This window comes from Phasianus colchicus, chromosome 7, assembly GCF_987193195.1.
Source record: "Phasianus colchicus chromosome 7, bPhaCol1.hap1.1, whole genome shotgun sequence".
Taxonomy (NCBI): Eukaryota; Metazoa; Chordata; class Aves; order Galliformes; family Phasianidae; genus Phasianus; species Phasianus colchicus.
In genome coordinates this window covers 27,255,579-27,274,416 of record NC_143442.1, presented here as the reverse complement: position 1 = coordinate 27,274,416, position 18,838 = coordinate 27,255,579, and the positions used below count along the sequence as shown (strand labels likewise).

Genomic DNA, 18,838 nt, shown 5'->3' with positions numbered 1-18,838 from the left:
AAAAGCAGACACCTATCATTAAGCTAAATCTGTATCAGGCAGTCACATTCATTTTTCAACAAGCTGAGCACTCAGCAGCTGTTATTGTCACCCACAAATCATCCCAGCTCAGCCCTGAACATGCCACCATCCACCTTCTTAGAAGATTTCTTAGCTTAGACATCTTGGCTTCTGTCACTTAGCGTCGTGTTTTGTGCAAAGTATACAGTTATTCTAGAAATGCTATTACAGGCAGTCCTCCAAGAGCATACAAACACGGAACCTTAAACCAGCTATCTCACCAAGATTATAATCTAGTGCCTGCTGCAGCAGATACACTTTTGGAAAATGACAAACGCTTGAACAACAGCAGATGGATTCCTATCGGAAAGAGAGTTGGCGGATGGAAAGCACCATCACCTCATGGAAGATTTTGGATATGGACAAAAGACAAACGAACTTTTTTTTCTTGTAAGGTTCATCATAAATCATAATTACTAATGATACTTTACACAAAGAAGCGTGAATGTTAATAAAGATGTCTCTTCTCACCAACGTTTTACACATATGTATTTAACCCACACTGATTTATTTTTAAAAACATCATTCTTTCCAGAAGCCACAGTTCCATCCTTCCTTGGTCTTCATATTACATTTGTCCTTCTTGGTGCTTTTCTACACTAAGGAGCAAAATGGGGCACTACACAAATTTTAATTTTGCCAGTGTTCAGCGTCTACATTTTAGAGCAAACATCTTTAAAGATGATCTGGCAGTCTGTTCTTTTAAAGGAAACAGCACAAGCTCCACTGAGCTGATGCAGCTGTATAAACAGGTTGCAATTCTTTTTTAGCTGTGGAGTCATTTATTTAAGCCAACATTGGACACTCTGTCTTGCCATATTTCTTCGTACACCCATTTCCCTCCATCTCCTCCTCCACCTAGTTATCTCAAGTAATATTTTTCATCTTTTAGGTCAAGATTTCTACCCAGCACGTGTTTTGGCTGCTTTCCACCAAAATACACCATCTGCACATCTGCTAACCAGCCATGCTTCAACAGCGCTGTTCACAGTGGTTCCTCCCACCTCTTACATACCTCCTCCTTAAAACACAACTGCCTCAAACCCTGACTGAGCTGTCTGCAGTCGTTGCTAGCAATGTTGTGGAGTTTTCTTTTTCAAAACCAGTTTGTGGAGCTCAGCCAGAGCTATTTACATGCAGTGCATACAAAAGCTCACTCCCTGCGTTTCAGTGCTCCTGGCTGAGCATCACTTGGACCTGCCAGGGATTTCTGAGACAAATTCTTATTTCACTCATTTTTGTTGCTGGAAGAAGCGATTTATTTTATCAATGCTCCAGTCACTTGAGTGAAATATAGAAATTTTGAGTTGGATAACCTTGAGTCCAAGAGTGTGCTACTCCTCTGCAGCTCATTTTACATCAAACCTTAAGAAAAGAGGCAGACTGAAGTTTACTGTACTGGAGAAAAGCTAGCTAAAGTATAAACTGATTTAGACACTAAGATATTTGTGTTGATTATGTTAATATGACATACACTGGAAGCTACAGAATTTTATTATCTGTGCCCATTGAAAATCTGTCCCACCTTCTGAGTTGGAATAGAGACAGCCATACTTTATGAAGAAATATGGGCAAACATATCTCTTTCTTCTACATCCTCAAACATCAATCAGAGAGAGCTGCAAGAATTTTCAAAACTAAAACGAGCTAATTTAAATCTTCAAACAGGTTTTCCTAAGTAAGTCAAGAGAGGTCACTGACTTCTGCAATGCATTAGAGATCAAAAACTTAAATTTTATTGTAGAAATATGCAGCTGGTAGATGAAAATTTATATTTATGTAATCAGATACCACTGTAAACATCCAGTATAGGTATCTCATGGCATAGCATTACTCTTTTCATTACTGCTTTGTTTATTTCAGGTTTGCTGTTTTCTTTTGACAGGCCATAGGACTAACAGTCTTTAGCAATCTGTGTCCAATTACCAACTTGTTGTCCCATTACTCATTAAAAAAAGCCCTAAAATAACAAATCAGAAAAAACCCTGTCACCCTGTCCTATTATTTCAGTCATGTGGCTATCAAAATCAACACAGGATTTAAATTTATACTGAGCTCAGGCTTAGTGACATCTGCTTTGTAGTACTGCAATTCTATTGATTATCCTTTGTCACATCAAAAGATACAAGATAACAGAACTGTCACTGCATGTAACACGCCATTATAACAGCAATTTAAATACTATGTAACATGGACATAATCCCCTTGGAAAGTATTTGAAATTTTTCCAATTATGTTTCCTAGACAAACTTTTTGCTAGGGACTTTATGGAATAACTGTGATCAAGATGCACTTTTCTATACATCCTGTATTGATAACCCTTCAGAAAAATAAGCAGTACTGGTACTACTTGCAACCATATAACTGTGCAGAGTAAGAGTTTAGCATGGTTTCTTCCACCTGCCCAATCATCTAATATTTTAGTGAAGTGTAGAACAAATGCATTTATCCATCTTAACCTCAGAAACTGAGGAATACCTATGTCTCCTGGCATCAGACATTGCATTAGATCATTGGAAGCTCCACTGTAGCCACCTACTTGGCAGTATCAGCTCCGCTGGTTATGAGGGTGTTAATCAATAGCTCGTGTCCATATCTTGCAGCCACGTGCAAAGGGGTGTTACCATCCTTATCAACACAGTCGATTTCTCCTCCTGCAAAAAATATTTTCAGACAGTTTAACACCAAAAGATTAAGTGTGAACCTGTGACTACAAATGCTATTTCTCTCCAGTGAATGCAGCAAAATCAAGCCACTGAGAATTTCAAAGAATGAGATTGGTACACAGCGAGCCATTAGCTGCCAGCCACGGTACTGACCATGGTTCAACAGCAGTGCTCTCACCTCCTTCTCCAGCTTCAGTGGGGAACAGGCAGTGAGCATGATGACATACGACTAACATTTAATCATTAGAAACTGCTACACAGTGCTTAAGTAGACCTTTTCCTGTTGCAGTTTATGTCTGTCATCTTGTATTTTATCCTCAAACAGGAAGAACTGATTCTTTCTTTCTTCTCTGCTACAGCTTTTGATGCATGCAAAGATTGCTATCAAGTCCCTGCTTTCCTTTTTGGATCGAGCAACTTTTGCTCTTTCAGTCTCTCTTTGTAAATTAGTTTGTTGTAATTCAACCACCCTTGTCCTTCCCCCAGTTCTCTCCAGCTGGCCCACATCCTTCTGAAAGGAAAATGTCAAAAGCCAGAAACAGTACTACAGCTGATGTCTACCAATGCTGAGCCGAGCAAAAGGATTACTTCATGCTTGCTGGCTATGCTCCTATCTATACACTCCTGCACATTGTATGCTTTTTCCTCTACTTTTTTTCTTGGCAACACCATGGCATTGTTGACGTGCGTTCAGTTCCAGATCCTCTGCAAACACCAAATCCTTTCTTGAGGAAATGTCACCCACTCAGCTTTTTGCCATTCTGTATTTATTTAACTGATATTCCTGCCTATGTTCTCTCTCTCCTTTGCATTACTTGCATCACAACTTTTCTCCAATTTTAAGGGCTCATTTTCAACTCCAGCTTCTGCCAAAAAAACAGTCTCTCCTAACTTCATGTTTTCTCTGAATATTAAAAGCACACTTCATATTCCATTATCCAAGCTGTTAACGAAAATACTGGATAGTATAGCAGACCCAGGAGGGAAGCTGAAAAATCTCATTATACCTTCTATGTCAACAGTGATCCATTTATTATTATTAATGTCCGAGTGTAGTTTTTCTATCTGTTATGCACCTGCACAGTAATATTTTCATTTAGACCATACTTCATTAGTTTTCTGTGAGAATACATTATAAAAGTAGGTTAAAGTCTTGCTAAAATGAGGATATGGTAATATTTACTGCATTTCCACTATGCAAATGAGATAACAGGCCATAACTACAGCAAGAAAAGTTCTAGTGAAATGAGGAATTTTCTAATGGTAAATAAAGGCTAGCAAAATGCTGGAAGAGGGATACTGCAGTTAGATGAGATTCCAAGTTTGGGATTATAGTTAAACAAAGAAACAGAAAAACAGAAACAAAAGAAAACAGACTGACCTGTCCAGAATAATGACCAAAACAAATACAAGTAAACAATCAGTATTAGCAGCCTCTGTTAGTCAGAAGGCAGGCCTCTGTCAGATCTCCAACAGTAATATTTGCTATATGCTCTAGTATTCTTGGACAAAAGAGATATTTAATGAGTGTGACAGGTAATTACAAGCTCTGGAATCTACTCCTGGCTATGCCAAAATAAAGTGGTGCTGGTCCACCCTGCAGTGTATTTATTCAGCACTTAGTGAAGACAGTGATAAGATGTGCAGGTAAGAGAGGTAAGAGAAGAACAGCTGTTGAGTGGTGGCATAGAGAAAACAGCATGGGCTCTAAAAGCAGCACAAGGGAGGATAACTAGAACTTTTTACTCTTTTAATCATTTGAGAAAGTTAGCTGTGCCTTCCTCTCATCATATGAAATATCCTAATAGAGCTCTTAACTCTTCTGATCAAGTTAAGAACCACAAAAGATCAGTTGCCTCATCATCAGCTAGAGGAAGACTAGATTTTGTTTAGAACCAAGAGTTGCCACTAGTAGTGACACTGTGAAAGGAGACCTGTAAACGCAGCTCATACTCAGAATTTGATGCAGAGCTGAACACCTTTCAGAGAACTTCTTTGGCATTCTGGGTCAGAAAACCAAAAATTCCAACCCAAGAAATGCCTACTCTTTGGGAGAGTTATTGAACAGACATTGAAACTCACCATTCTGAATGAGGGTCTGTGACCGTGTGAACCTCCCATGGACAGCTGTCATGTGCAGTGGGCTCTTCCCATCTTTACTCTAACAAACAAAATGTAAAAACAATCATCTAGCATGAAAAGAAGAGGTAACAACTTGAAGCCTCTCAGTTCAACATCCTACAGCTATTCTTCACATAAAAGCTCCAATGGCTTCTAAAAACTACAGGCCTGAATCTGTATGTCATAATAAATGCAAAAGGTACAAACATACATGTAAAGCAGCTCCTCAGCAGTGATCAGGAAATTATCTGAGCTACAGTCTATCCTCAGAGCCTGGCCATATGCAATGTTTGGTAGAAACTTCCAAATGTATAATATATCACTCTTAAATGTGACCATACTATCTCCCATTTAGTCATTTTTTCTTCCTTACTTTTTGCAGCAAGAAGAATTTTTTAAAAATGAACCGCAAAGCTAAGGAGGAGCAGTCACAGAAATGCAAGGAATATAACTGATGTTTCAATCTGCAATTTTATAGATATATCCTAAAAGAGAAGTTTTGTCAACTTAATAAAAAACAAGATGTCTACAAAAGATAAACAGAAAATAAGGAATGAGTATACAAGGAAAGCTACAATGAGCTGAGATCAATGTTTTGGATCTAGAGAAAGAAACTGAGTTGGGAAAGCTGAGGAGCTGAGAAAATAGCAAGCGACAGTTGCCTCACTACTCACATCATTTCATTTTTGTTGGCATTGGGTTTTGCACTCACTGGCAAGCCAATATCTAATTTCACCTCAATAATTCTGAGTTTAAATAATACACTGACCATCCACTGATCTCAAGGGACCTGCCACAATTACTAGATGCTAGGAGACCACTTTTACAGATGAGAAACTGGAACATGCACAATTTAAAGTAAAGTAGCCAAAGTCTTATTTGAACTTAGAGATCTCAAGTCTTCTAGCAAGTCCCTTTCAGGTTCATCAAGATACATGTATCATTTACGTCTCAAGAGCATTCAGATAACCAAAACAGAATCAGGCTTTGTAAACTCAGGCTTTAAAATATGTAAACAAATAACCTTGAGGTTTTACTTACCCAGGAAAGTCTAAAGAAACTTGGTTAGAATCAGATTTAATTAAATCCATATTGCAGGAGGAAGGAAAACACCAGAAAGAAACATTTCCTTGACTTATTACCATTGCCCAAGTCAACATTTTGACGGAGCTCCTGAGACTAAACTTTAGCTGTGGTTTTAGTAGAGTGGCTTGCCTAGAGTTTAAGGCTGCTATTATATTTATAAAGGCACTGAATGCTCCTCTGCTAGAAGTTAATCTCATCCAAACGGTTTAATGATTGGCATTCTCAGCATCACTCCAATTCTATTAAGAACTTAAAGACTTGCTGTACTCATTGCTGCAGTTTCCAGACTCTTAAGGTATGCAAAATAGGATAAAGTAAAACTGAAGAGGTAAAATGCAAGTTTTACCTGAATGTTAACATCTGCCCCATTATTCACTAGTAGTTCAAGACACAGTGCTCCATGAGTGGAGGCAGCAGCAAAATGCAAGGGAGTGAATCCATTATTATTGGGCTGATTTACATTAGCACCATAGTCAATCAGCTCATTAACAACAGAATCCTGACCATTGTAACAGGCAATATGAAGTGCAGTATTTCCATAGATGTTCATTTCATCAATCTAAAACGAGACAAGGAGACACATCAGCTTATCATTTTACATATTGCATCACATTCTGCAAATGGAAATAGCTAGAGGCTTGAACTGTCATAGGGCATATTTCTCACCAGCAAATTCCACTGACAAAAAAAAAATACTCCCCAAGAGCTTAAGTTGGAATGCTTTATCTTCACTATCATTAGCTTCTTATCCTACTGGCAATTTCTAAAAGCCACACTGAAGCTTAAAGCTAATAGCAGGCCTATGTAATGATGATAATAAAAATCCTAATAAGTTGGAAGCTTTTTAATATAAAAATAGGAAAGAAAGATAAATAAAAAGCTCAGTCTTTAAAATAAAATAATAATAATAATAATAATAATAATAATAATAATAATACATTATATTGAGTTTTTGTGAGTAGAATCAGGCTTCAGATCTCTTTCCACAGATTCTTTTTGGGATGGGAAAGTGTCTTAGGGAATAGATGGAGAAATTGAGCAGCCATTTACACTTCAACAAAGAAACCACTTTCAGCAGTTCAGTATTATGAAGATGTAATTAAGATTACATTACTTCTTGATCATTAGCTTAGAATTTAGCTGCTGTTCTGTAAAGCAGGGCAAGACAGGTTGCACAAAACACTCCTGCATGTTGTGAACACGCTTCCACAAAAAAGATCTCAAAGATCCTATCTCTGTGGGGAATGTGAAACTTCAATGTCATTATTAGCACGGTACTGCTAATAATGGAAAACACCTATTCACATTCAACACAGACTTCTGACATTTTTCTGGCAGGTCACATCAGCTGGCTATACAGCTAACAAATACAATGAATTTATTCGACATCTTTGACCAACAACCAGCACAGACTCTTCTGGTCATTTCACTGCTGCTTTGAACCACTGTGTTGACAATATTAATCTAGGAGAGGTCTATACCCTGAAATAAACATCTTTTCCCAAGTGAAAATAATTCTTCCCCTTCCTTCCACTAGCTAACACTGGAAATAACAACCTGAAACTTAAACAGGCTGAAAGGCAGCTTAGTAAAGTACTCCACATATGAGTCTCCTCTCACCATACCAAAGGGAATACCAAGCCAAGGAAGACATTATTCCACCTTCCTCTACAGAAACAGCATATATTTCCCTAATCCCTCAGCAAGGTGACCTGGAATTTAGTGTCCATATCAGACACTTTCGTTCCAGAATGTTTCCTGGCTCTTAAACTAATAATCTACAGAAAGTATAAGGTGCTTTTCACAGTCCAGAAAACAGGAACTATTTTCTTTAGAAGCTTCACTGATGTAGCAGCAGCCGTAAGAGAAAAATATCATCTTTAAATATAGAGAAACATATACCTCTACTCCCAGGTTAAGGAGGTGCTTCACAATGTTAATTTGCCCATTGGATGCAGCTGCATGAAGTGGGGTGTAACCCTTCTTGTCTTTACAAGTCACCTCTGCACCATGATTAATCAGTAAGGCAACAACTTCCAGGTGACCTTCAAAAGATGAGAGAAAGCAGTCAACAGGTATACTTGTATCACTTTTCACAAATCACTACTTTCTTGCTAACACACTGGCCATCTCACTAACATTTCACAATACTCCCAGGGTCTTACAAGGGGAAAAGAAGGAAAAGAATTTTCATCAATGCTCTTAATCCTAGCTCTAGGCCTATGTCAAGAAATCCATGCAATACATATTCCCCTTCATCAGGTGGCTCAAATTTCTTTTTACTGAGCTAGTTTTCCAGTCATTAAAAAAACAAAAGCACATCTCCTTCCCATGTTACTCCTCATTCAAAATAACAGCCCGTGTTTTATTCTCCCTTTTAAAGAAAAATCAGTGAGCATTGGAGCAAGACAATAAGATTTCCAAAACAGCATCCAGCTGATGTTATTTGTAGACTTGATTGCTAATGCTCATTTTTCTGGTTGACAATACTTAATGTCTATAACAAATTCCAAAATAAAGGTTCCCTCTTTTCCAGCAGCACTGAGGACACAAATACTTATTGAGTGCATAATTTGATGCAAAGTCTACCAGTACCATCATAAGATTTTCTACTGACTGCTGATCTTCAGATTACATTTCTGACTTTCCAATATCAAGCTAGCAAAAAATCCTCAATACAGGTCTACAAATGTTTGAATCTGAACTTGTGGTGTATAAATACATATTTAGTCTGCAAACTAAAATAACTGCAACAGCCTCAAAAGTGACACACAGTTAAAGCTGACTGCAGACCCCTGGGGCATATGTTTTCAGGAGTGAAATACCCTCCCTCTGGATTAAGGTCTCTCTATAACATATATGAGAAAAGCCGAGCATCTCAAAATGCAATTTATAACCCACCTGTGTCTCTAGTTTCCTCCTCCTCCTGAAGGTTTCAAAGTATGTGTCCTGCCATCCCAGACAGTGCCCTAACCACCAAAATTAAGTCAAGGAACTGAGGAACAGTCATTACTGCTTCTCGCTGAAGCAGAGCTATTTTTCTTAGAATTTTGTTAGGTTAAACAGACTGAAAGAGAGCAAACATCATAGGAAGATGTTTGCCACCTGGGCTGCTCAGCACTTTCACGACAGAGACAGCTTTGGTCTTTACTGACATCTCAATTGCCCAAATATACGTGGAATTACACAGCACAACAGAAAAGCCTTTCACCACTTCAGAGTGGTCTTCAGAGCTCGCTAACTCAAAAGCCAAATCACATCTGCTGGCAAGCAACCTTCCATCTGTCTGTGCATATCAAAACACCACAATATGCTTTTCTCACATTTTGAAATCTCCTATTATCTCATTTCCAAAGATGCCAGGGTTAAGATTGAGAATATGATAAGTCAGGTGAAAAACCTGATAGAGGGCACACAATGTCTCATTAATTACAATCTGAATACACTGCTTGCCTGACACAAAAGCTATCAAACAAGAGTGACCACTACTGTTTCTTGTTCTAGCATTTTTAAATAAAAAACAATCCCAATAATCCCCTGCAATAACAAAATTTACTATAACTTGAAAATAATAATACAGTCTGATTTACTTAAGCAGCATTTAGTAACATTTATGCTTCATGAATCAGTTGTTCTTCTCTACTCTGAAATAAAAGATGACAATCTGCTTCTAACCTAAGAGAAGAACTCTCTAATAGTACCATGACTTGTCTACTTATGAATGTAAATAAGCAGCAAAAATCATTATCATATAAATCTGTATTTTATTTATTTATTTATTTTTCAAAAACAGATACAAATACAACCTGTATTTTTTCATGTTTGAATATACTTCAGTTGGGAGTATACTTGGAATTAGGATCAGGATAGAAAGACCAAAACTAAAAAACATTAAAAGCCCATTTTAATTGCATTAAAATCACAGCAATGTTCCCACCAGCTGCAGAAGTGTAAAAGGACACTGTATTTAGATCAGACAATCTTTTCCCTGCACAGCATAAATGCCACTCTCATTTTCCATGGACAGGTCTGTGTATTGTCTGCCATAAAACATGCTGTTAGTTTGTCAACAGGAAATTCAAACAGGAAGTTGAGCCTTACCCATGTATGCAGCCCAGTGAAGAGCTCTTCTGTCCTTTTTGTCAAAAGCATTGATGTTTGCACCCTTGGCTAAGAGCAAGTTCACCATCTGGAAGGAACAACAGCAAGTAAACAAACCCTGTAGATCAGACACTCAATACTTCATAAAAAGACATTCTAGTGATAAAATTTTGATCATAAAATCAGGCTGCTCTGTATGTGATTGCAGTATGGCTAAAAGTTGAAAAGCTGCTTTCTCTATTAGCAGTCATGCAATATTAGAAATAAGCAAAATCAGGCAAAACAAAAACAAAAACAACACATTCAACAACTTTCTTCCCCAACAAAACATTCTAACACCACAAATTACATAGGTGCATAATTGCATAATTCACTCACATGCTGCTCTGCCACAGTACAGAGATCAGCTAATAACAACATACTTCCATTATCACTTCTAATACACTCTACCGGAAATCTCAGGAGTTTTATATCATGAGAGTTAGATATAAAGCTCACAAGCCTCACTATTTTTTTCCAGCAGTGCAGTAGTTTAAAGGCCAAATACCATCATTGTCTTACAGGAATTACCTTCCCCTGCCCTTTTAATTAGAGTATAATTGATCAACTTCCGTTGACAGAATTCTGCTGTTCTAGTTGAAGACTTTCTATTCCTTTTCTAGATCTTCAAGTGTGGTATGAGCAGCAAGAATCCTTTCAACCATGCCTAACGCCCAACAAAACTCTCTACGCAGGGGCTTTGTTTACCAAACTATGGTATTTCATATGGAACCAGTAATTAAAATAGATGATCTTACTCATATTAGGTAAGCAGAAGCAGCATATATGATCTCAAAACCAAAAGCACATTTTCTAGAAGACAAATTGGAAAAGCAGACTGGATCTAACACATCTGAACATTATTTTGGTATGAAATTAATCCACCAGTTTTCCTGTCGTTCCATTCCATCTCTCTTACTTTCTCAGGCAGTTGAGCACAAAATAGCCCAGGACACACTTGAATTGCCAGAGCCAGGTGCACAGTCAGCTCCCCAAGTCTGCATGTACGTTACACGAGCGTGCCAGACCTGCACAGGCAGTTTCTTGCCACTCTCATTTCTGCAGGCAGGAATCCTGGCATACAGGTTGTAAAGCAGACGATTGATAGCAAACATGGGGGTCAGCGATATGGGGCTTACTGTAGACCCAGACACAGCAAGCCGACTGTTTGAAAGGAGGAAAAAAGATAACTAATCAAAGATTAATTATGCTATTAAACAATTCACCTCAATGTGGCCATTCAGAGCTGCATGATGCAACGCTGTCCTCCCGCCTCGGTCAGAGACATTGACGCTGCTCAGCATGGGAATGATAACTTCTGCACACTTCACTGCCTTGTTTGCAGCTGCCACGTGCAACGGGGTCTGCCAGTTTTTGTCCCGAGCATTGACATCAGCTGAGTGCTTGATCAGTACTTGCACCGCTTCCTACAACAGCAACAGTTACAGCTATAAACAAGCAGTTCCAATAAGCACGCAGTTGACAGCCCAATGATGTTACCTATGCATTTCAGTTGTGCATCCCAGGCATGCCCAGGAGCAACATTCATCCAAGCAACATCCGTGGTTACTGACATGGTACTGTTGATTCAAATGCCAGAGCACACATCACCTCTGCTGTCGTTTAAAGCAACGTCCATGACCACAATTTTCCAATTTGATTTTAGGACATACAAAATAGTCCATGTAGACAGCCCAACCTGTTTGGTCAATTAACCTTTGAGACCCCGGTTATCAGAACTGTGCTCCCAATGCCAAAATGAATGGATAGATCTGAGCTCATACTTACATCAATTACTTCAAACTGATATTTACGTATCGGTTTGGACCATGAAATCATAGCACACTGCTCTTTTATTTATAAACAGGAAAAAGGGAGAAAAAACAACAACAACAACAAAAGATGTAAAAAGAAAATTTTAGCTTTGCAAAAAAAAAAAAAAAAAACCAAACCATGAGAATCACATGCAAGGATTTGCACCAATGTCCCCAGTTGCCATTAGCGTTCCTTCCCTCCCCAAGGGGTTAAAAGTGCATATTTCCCAGTGACAAAATGTACTCTTCTCTCTCAAGAGACTGTCTCATTAGAGTTTACCATCGGCTCTTTTCTGCTCCTCCTCATGCATCTGCCATTAAGCAAGTCAGATTAAAAAATGTCTCTGTCTATATTACATTGTTTCTTCTTCTATTTTTCCTCAGAAACAAAATACAGAAGAGTCACAGGGGGACAGTAGCATTCAAGTAGCCTTGCCTGCTAGTTACAACTCACAGCTGGGAAGCGGGAGAGACCTAGCACTACATGTTCCCTCAATTCTTTTTCCATAAACTGAAAAGTTTTCTGCTAAGTCCAGCCAAAGATCTATTAATGAATAACAAATTCATCGTGTGTATGTTTCAATAGCCCCTTTGTATCTAGAAAGGCCCAGGAGAGCGCCTGCAGTATGCATCAAGAATACATCTATTAGGAGCAGTTTCTGTTCTCTGGTCTCCACTAATTTCAGCAATTTCATTTTCTATAGCCATCCCACAAACTGACATCTAACAGATTGGTTCAGTTAGTAGACAGCATCTCTCCAGGCACCAAGAATGATACATTGCTGATGTCACAACAGAATTTTCTTTTCTCCCTTTTTTTCTTTTTTTAATTACAGCTCTGTTGTTTTAAAAGCCATTTAAATGCAATACACTGGGGACCTACCCAGCTGGGATATGAAGTCAGCAGGAATATTCATATCACTTGACTTTCAATGAAGGATGGAAAAAGTTAAGGGAGAATTTCAAAAAGTAAATGGTAAAGACTGAAAAGTCTAAGCTAATAATATTTAGATCGACTTCTCTATTTGCAACATTTATATAAAGCCTCTGTGACGAGCATTTCCAGCTAGACCATGTTATCAGTGAGATATCTCCACTCTCCCACACCACATGCCTTCCCCTGCTGCCTCTCTGGGTACTTCCTTTGGGTACCAGAACTGCAGGCACAAGGGAAGAGTTTCTCATTGTGAAACCAGCTTTCAGCAGCTGAAGAGTTAAAGAGCAGGCACAAGCCCATAAGAAGACATGCAGTTTCAGTTAGGACTGTGACTGAAAATAAAAATCCTGTACTCAGAAGCATCCAAAAAAGAAACCAAGCACGCTGCAATTTCTGCGCCACAAAGAGTGCAGCTTATTTTTAAGGTTAAAGTCTGACCTTTGTTTCTCAACACAGCTTTTTGTATTTTGCCTCATTACAGCACTCATATCCTATCAGATATTCCTTTCAGAGGGTTCTGGCAGCTGCCAGCAGCTGGAAGCTCAGCCAGTAGCCAAACAATGCCCGAGTTCAGGAGCAGGCCCAGGATTCCTGCCTGCGGGCCTGGCAGGCACTGGGACTGTTACGAAGGTGACTCAAGTTCCGCCAGTCCCTGGAAGGCAGCCACACTCTGTCTGTCCCATAACCCCTCCCCTCGCACCCAGAAGCCAACTCAGCCTGAATTGGGCTCACTCTTAGCTGAGTATTAGGGAGATAGAAGAGCACAAGGAGTCCAAATCAGAAAGCCAAAATAATGGCATGGTCACCCCTGGTACTTACTGCTGCTCCTTTTTGAGACAGTAGTGGAAAAAGCACAACGTGATGCCAGAAGATATCTAGCTGTCTAGCAGAAGAAATACGGGCTAACCTTCCTTTGTGCACGAATCAAAGCGGATTAACAGAAAAGCTGAAGGATGCCTTGAAATGCAATTAACCAAAACAAGCAGTGCAGTCTGGATCTCACACACATCCACTCCCCTCCTGGCATACACTCAGCATGCACACGTCTGCACGGCTTGATTCCTCCTCATTTCACCGCCTGCACACTGGTGACACTACATCACTTCACCCAGGGTCTCTTCCTCCAGCTGCCAGCGGCTCAGTGCGACCTGCTCCAGTTACACAAAGGGAAAAGTCAGCCACACCAAGACTCAACAGCAGCTGTAATTAGCTGGTAAAAGCTGGCCGCTGGCTGCAATGCTACAGGCCCTGCACACAGCAAATGCTCACCCGTTTGTGACAGTGCTGCCTGCTGCAGCTTTCAGTGGTTTGCTTTTTCCCCCAGCACAGAGTTTACGTTCAAAAGCAGAGTAATCAAATCTTACTCACTTCGCTCCTTGAAGCAACTGCTCGATGGAGAGGAGTCAGCCACATATTGTCTTTGGCATTTACACGAGCGCCTGCAAGTAAACAAGCAGAGGTTACATCCATGCCTTGGGTGCGACATGAAGAGCATTGCCCAACTGGTTTCCTAGTAACAGGATTTAGTCTCTCATCTCAGCTCTTCTGGCACTTCTCTACCCTTAAAAATGCATTTCCATCATCCAGACAGATAGGAGCAAACACAGAAAGAAAGGAACTGGATATAGCCTTGTTTACTGGAGACAGAAGCCAGGTTTGTAGCAGGGAAATACATACATACATACGTGTGCCTAATGTGTATGCATTTACAAGATTAACAAACATAGGATATCTGTTAAAATTCTGCTTCCCTTGCTGCGAAGACAAATCAGGGAAGCACAGTGGCTGAGGAGGAAACAGAATGCCTCCCCACCTCTACATCTGCAGGCGCCCCTCAGCAGACATCAGATGGGAGATAGAGGGCACGATCCATTTGCCTCGCGCACAGTTCAGTGCTAATGTGCACCCTGACAAAAGGCAGCTGTGCAAGAGGGTGGTTTCAGGGTCGCTTGCCAGAACAATGGATAAAAGAAGAATATTAAACAACTACTACAGTGTTGGTTGACTGCAGACAAAAAGGGACTCTATATTTGTGTGATGAGATTTGTTTGAAAGAAATACGAAACTATCCATTGAAGTGACACCTCAAAATAAAACGTTCAGTGGAAAGAGCTGGAGAAACTCATTTTTTAAATGTCTGCAGACAGCAGTACTAGTTTGAGAAGACTGGCATACGTAGTCAAAAATTACAAGAAGCAAGAGCATCATGCAGTTTGCCTGGATCAGCTTCTGAACTTCATGAACAAAGAGATTCTTAAGCCCCACTGGGCACCACAACTTAAAAGCTCATGTAAAATCCCGTAATTAATAAATCACACTCTCTGAATCAGAAATGATTTCTGAAAGCTGTTTCTCAGGAATATTAAGGTGTTTGCCTCTGAATCATAGCAGATACTGGGAATTGTGCTAGGTAACCAGAGAAAAAAAATGAGTTATTTCAGATAATCACAAGTTAGGACACAATTTTTTGGCAGGAAGAAGAAAGCTATTTTCATAACCAGTGCAGCAATCAGAGGCAATAATTCACCTTAGATCTCTGTAGCTGGTGCACAATCTGCACTCCAGAGAAATACCCCAGTAAAGGTGCGTGACGGTTTCAAAGTATTTTCAAATTAATTTGTATCTAAAGAAAAGAAGCTGCTACCTTCCCTCGTCTTCCTGAGAAGGCCATGATGATTGATGCCTATCAGTACCAACTCTAAGCCTGCATTGTCTGAGGTGCTCCAGACACACATTAAGCAGCCATATCTTCCACCATCAGAACTCCAAGGTACCTCATGATACACCACTGTGATCCTATAGAGATTTTGGGGATACAAACTGCCTAGATTAATTCCTAATGACTGCCATCAAATGCCTCTTTTCAGGTTTAGAAATCTATTTTACATTTACCTTGCTTTTTTTTTTTTAATCCTTATTTTCTTAACTAAGCTTTCTTTTGCCTTATTGCTGCCTATTCACCAACTCCCACAAGCAGATGGTAGGAAATCAGAAAGACCTATGCAGAGAGTAGCAAAATGGGAGAGAAATCACATCATTCATCAGTATTCAGCACTCCATGGCATTAGAGAATATGAAGGTGACTAAAAAAACCTAGGCAACTGTCTTCTCCAGTAGTTATTCATGCCTTTCACTGATCCACTCACCCTTCAGGAGGCTGCAGAAGATGGCTGCCAAGAAAAGCATGGAAGAAAATAATAAAAGCAAAACACTGCTACTATAAATAAAATAATCTGCAGCATGTTATCGACCTTTTCTTCTTCAGCAATTTTCCACATTCCCTTACCTCTCTGTGGTTTTGTGCTCTTTATGTGACAAAGTGATTTCACACATCTTACACATCCAATTCAATGCGCCAGTTGAATAAATTCGTGATTTATGATTTTAAAAAGCAGCGTAATTCAGCTGTTGCCTGTTAGCAAAGCCAGTGTTTTCTGTGAACTGAGGCACATATTTCTCTCATGAAGAGATGTTTCAAAATGTCTCCCTTTGTACTGCCTATTTGCTTCACCAAAACTCATCTTTCAGTTTTCCATCAGGTTCCTTGCAGGCAACAGCTAATGATGATCAAAGAGCTCCACCAGCACTGAGGCACGCCTCTGGGGACAGACAATATCTCCATTTTAAAGTGAGAATGTGGAGGCACCTGAGGCTCACGTTTTCAAAGGTGTCCTCTACACTTCACAAACTTGAATGCCCACCCTGCAGGACAGCTCTTTGAAAGCAACACAGAAATCCAACTCTGAAAACAAAGTGCTCTCCAGCACCTAACATCATCTGTGTCCCAAAATGAGAAGCTCAAATTTTCAAGTCACCCAGAAATTCAGCATCTCACTCTCTACCAAGTGTGTTCTTTAATCCTGTTTCAATGGACTCCCTACAATTATCTGCAAAGTTCAATAAGTTTATTGCAAGAGGCCTACAGCTGCTAACGCTCCAGCTGCTCTATCTGGCAGACTTACTGTAACACTACCTTGAGAAGATAAGCTCCTTTAAAAGTTGTCTCTTAACATCCCTCCATGTAGCCACAGCAACCACTCACCCCACAAAAAATCAACAAAAAATACTCTTTCAGAGAAGAAGCCTTTGAGATCTTTCACTCTCCATTTTTTTCTGCCAAAAGAGGAAATAAATCTGAAATTGCCTCTATTGACTTGAGATCAGAAACAAACAACCCGATGTTTGCTTTCAGGAATAAAGTTAACATCTCTTTCTCCTAACCAAATGATTTTTCATCCAGCACATCTGCCAAAATCCACATATTTTCAATAAATCTAGATTCAGCAACCTAAATCTCTGAAATCAGGGATGATCAACAGATGAACCTTCTTTAATCTATTAATAACATTAATAATGTGCACCTTTCCAAGTCCTGATGAGAAACAGCAACACAAAAGTATAAGTAGTGACCCACCATCACAGAGATGCACAGCATAAAGCAAAGATCAGCACAAAAAATTTAACAGAATGGCTCCAGACAGTAGGTGGAACTGGGACTTTCAACAGGAGAGCAACACATGCTAGATGTCAATAAATGTACCTAAGAGCCTGAGAACAGCTACATGATAGAAACAGGTTTGCTGGAATTTCATCAGAGCTAAGTGTGGGTCACTTGCTAATTAGGGAATTGGCCCAGAGATGCCACTGCAGTCAGAGGACAGGAGGAGTAAGCAGCAAGATAAAAGCACACAGGTCTTGGGTGAGGTCATGAAAGAGTGAGCAGATAGTCCTGGGACATCCTCCAAACTTTCTTCAGACGGGGACACTCTTAATCCCCAAGGACTGGAGTCTGAAAGCCATGGGAAAGACAGAGAGAAGCTGCCACTCCAACCCTCCTACTGCTTAGCCTGCCACAAAAGAGAAAAATCTGTATGTGAATTCAAGTCAGGCAGTGCCATCCCTTGCTGCCTGTATGACATGGATGGCCCAGAACCTGCCAAACGTGTGACAGTCTTGTTGTCAAATCTGCATGCCAGGGCTTACCAGGAACCTTTCCAAACCATGCTGAGGTTTGTCCTTTTCCTCACCTATGCACAACTCAGAAAGAATGGATGTCAATACCGCACACACACCCCCCAGTGCATAATCTTCTTGTCAAGTAGCTCAAAGCCTTCTGAAATAGTAAGATATGGTAATACTGCCCAGATCACAGGCTCCTGTGGGAGGAGAGAACAAAGGATAAGGGAACTGAGCACGCTCACTCTGCCCTCAGCACAAGATTAAGCCCAGGAAGGGGAGAGGTACGGGCACACATAACCATGGAGCTTGGATTTATCCAGACATTCATGAACAAGCCATCGCATAGAACTTCATTTACGTGAAATGGCTGCCACAGTCCTTCTCCTTGACAGAAAGGAGGTAAAGGAGAAGTGCTCAAAGCTCTATATAGCCAGTTTTCATATAGCCTGGAAAAATAAAACCACGTAACATACTTCTCCAGTTTGAACCACATGACTGTGGATGAGATCTTTGAGCTGGTGTAAATCCACCTAGCCCTGACATTTCATGGACTGAGATGATTTATAATAGTTGAGGGACTTGGCATTGCACCTCCTCTATCAATTCCAAACACATTCCATTTCAGTGGCTAAAAAGCCATTTTTGATATGACTCCAAGCATCTGGGTAGAAGCTTTATTCATTAGATACTACAATTATTTGTGCTGTCACCAGTTCATGGACCACAAACCTTAGAATACACATATTTCATTTCAGTTCTCTCCTGAGCTCTGTACGAAATGCAATGGGTTTCCAGTTCTCCTAGCTCCTACTAAGGCTGAGAATACCTTTGTTTGATTCCAACAGCAAGCATTTTTGTGTTTTCGCTCAGTAAAAACATTCTCTCATTTGAGGTCAGACAACAAAGCTTATATATGACTTAATTTTATGATTAATCTTTTATGAAACACTCCTACGTATTTTGATTTTGCAATGGAGTAAAGCAAAAAGATGATGTTGTTGCTTTCTTCAGAACCTAGCTCACAGATTCCAGTAACAAAAATGTGTTTACAACAA

General features: G+C 39.8%; 1 protein-coding gene across 7 annotated transcripts in view; it reads right to left on the bottom strand.

Moving 5' to 3' along the window:
* ANKRD44 (ankyrin repeat domain 44) overlaps window positions 1-18,838 on the bottom strand; it is a 112,559-nt gene that overhangs the window by 41,638 nt on the left and 52,083 nt on the right. For all 7 annotated transcript variants that reach the window (XM_031601155.2, XM_031601158.2, XM_090144278.1 and 4 more), the window contains 7 exons: window positions 14,193-14,263; window positions 11,300-11,500; window positions 10,035-10,122; window positions 7,836-7,978; window positions 6,280-6,492; window positions 4,809-4,887; window positions 2,600-2,714 (listed from right to left, as the gene is read on the bottom strand). In XM_031601155.2, the coding sequence (XP_031457015.1) occupies window positions 2,600-2,714; window positions 4,809-4,887; window positions 6,280-6,492; window positions 7,836-7,978; window positions 10,035-10,122; window positions 11,300-11,500; window positions 14,193-14,263 (910 nt within the window). The remainder of the gene's footprint in view (window positions 1-2,599; window positions 2,715-4,808; window positions 4,888-6,279; window positions 6,493-7,835; window positions 7,979-10,034; window positions 10,123-11,299; window positions 11,501-14,192; window positions 14,264-18,838) is intronic.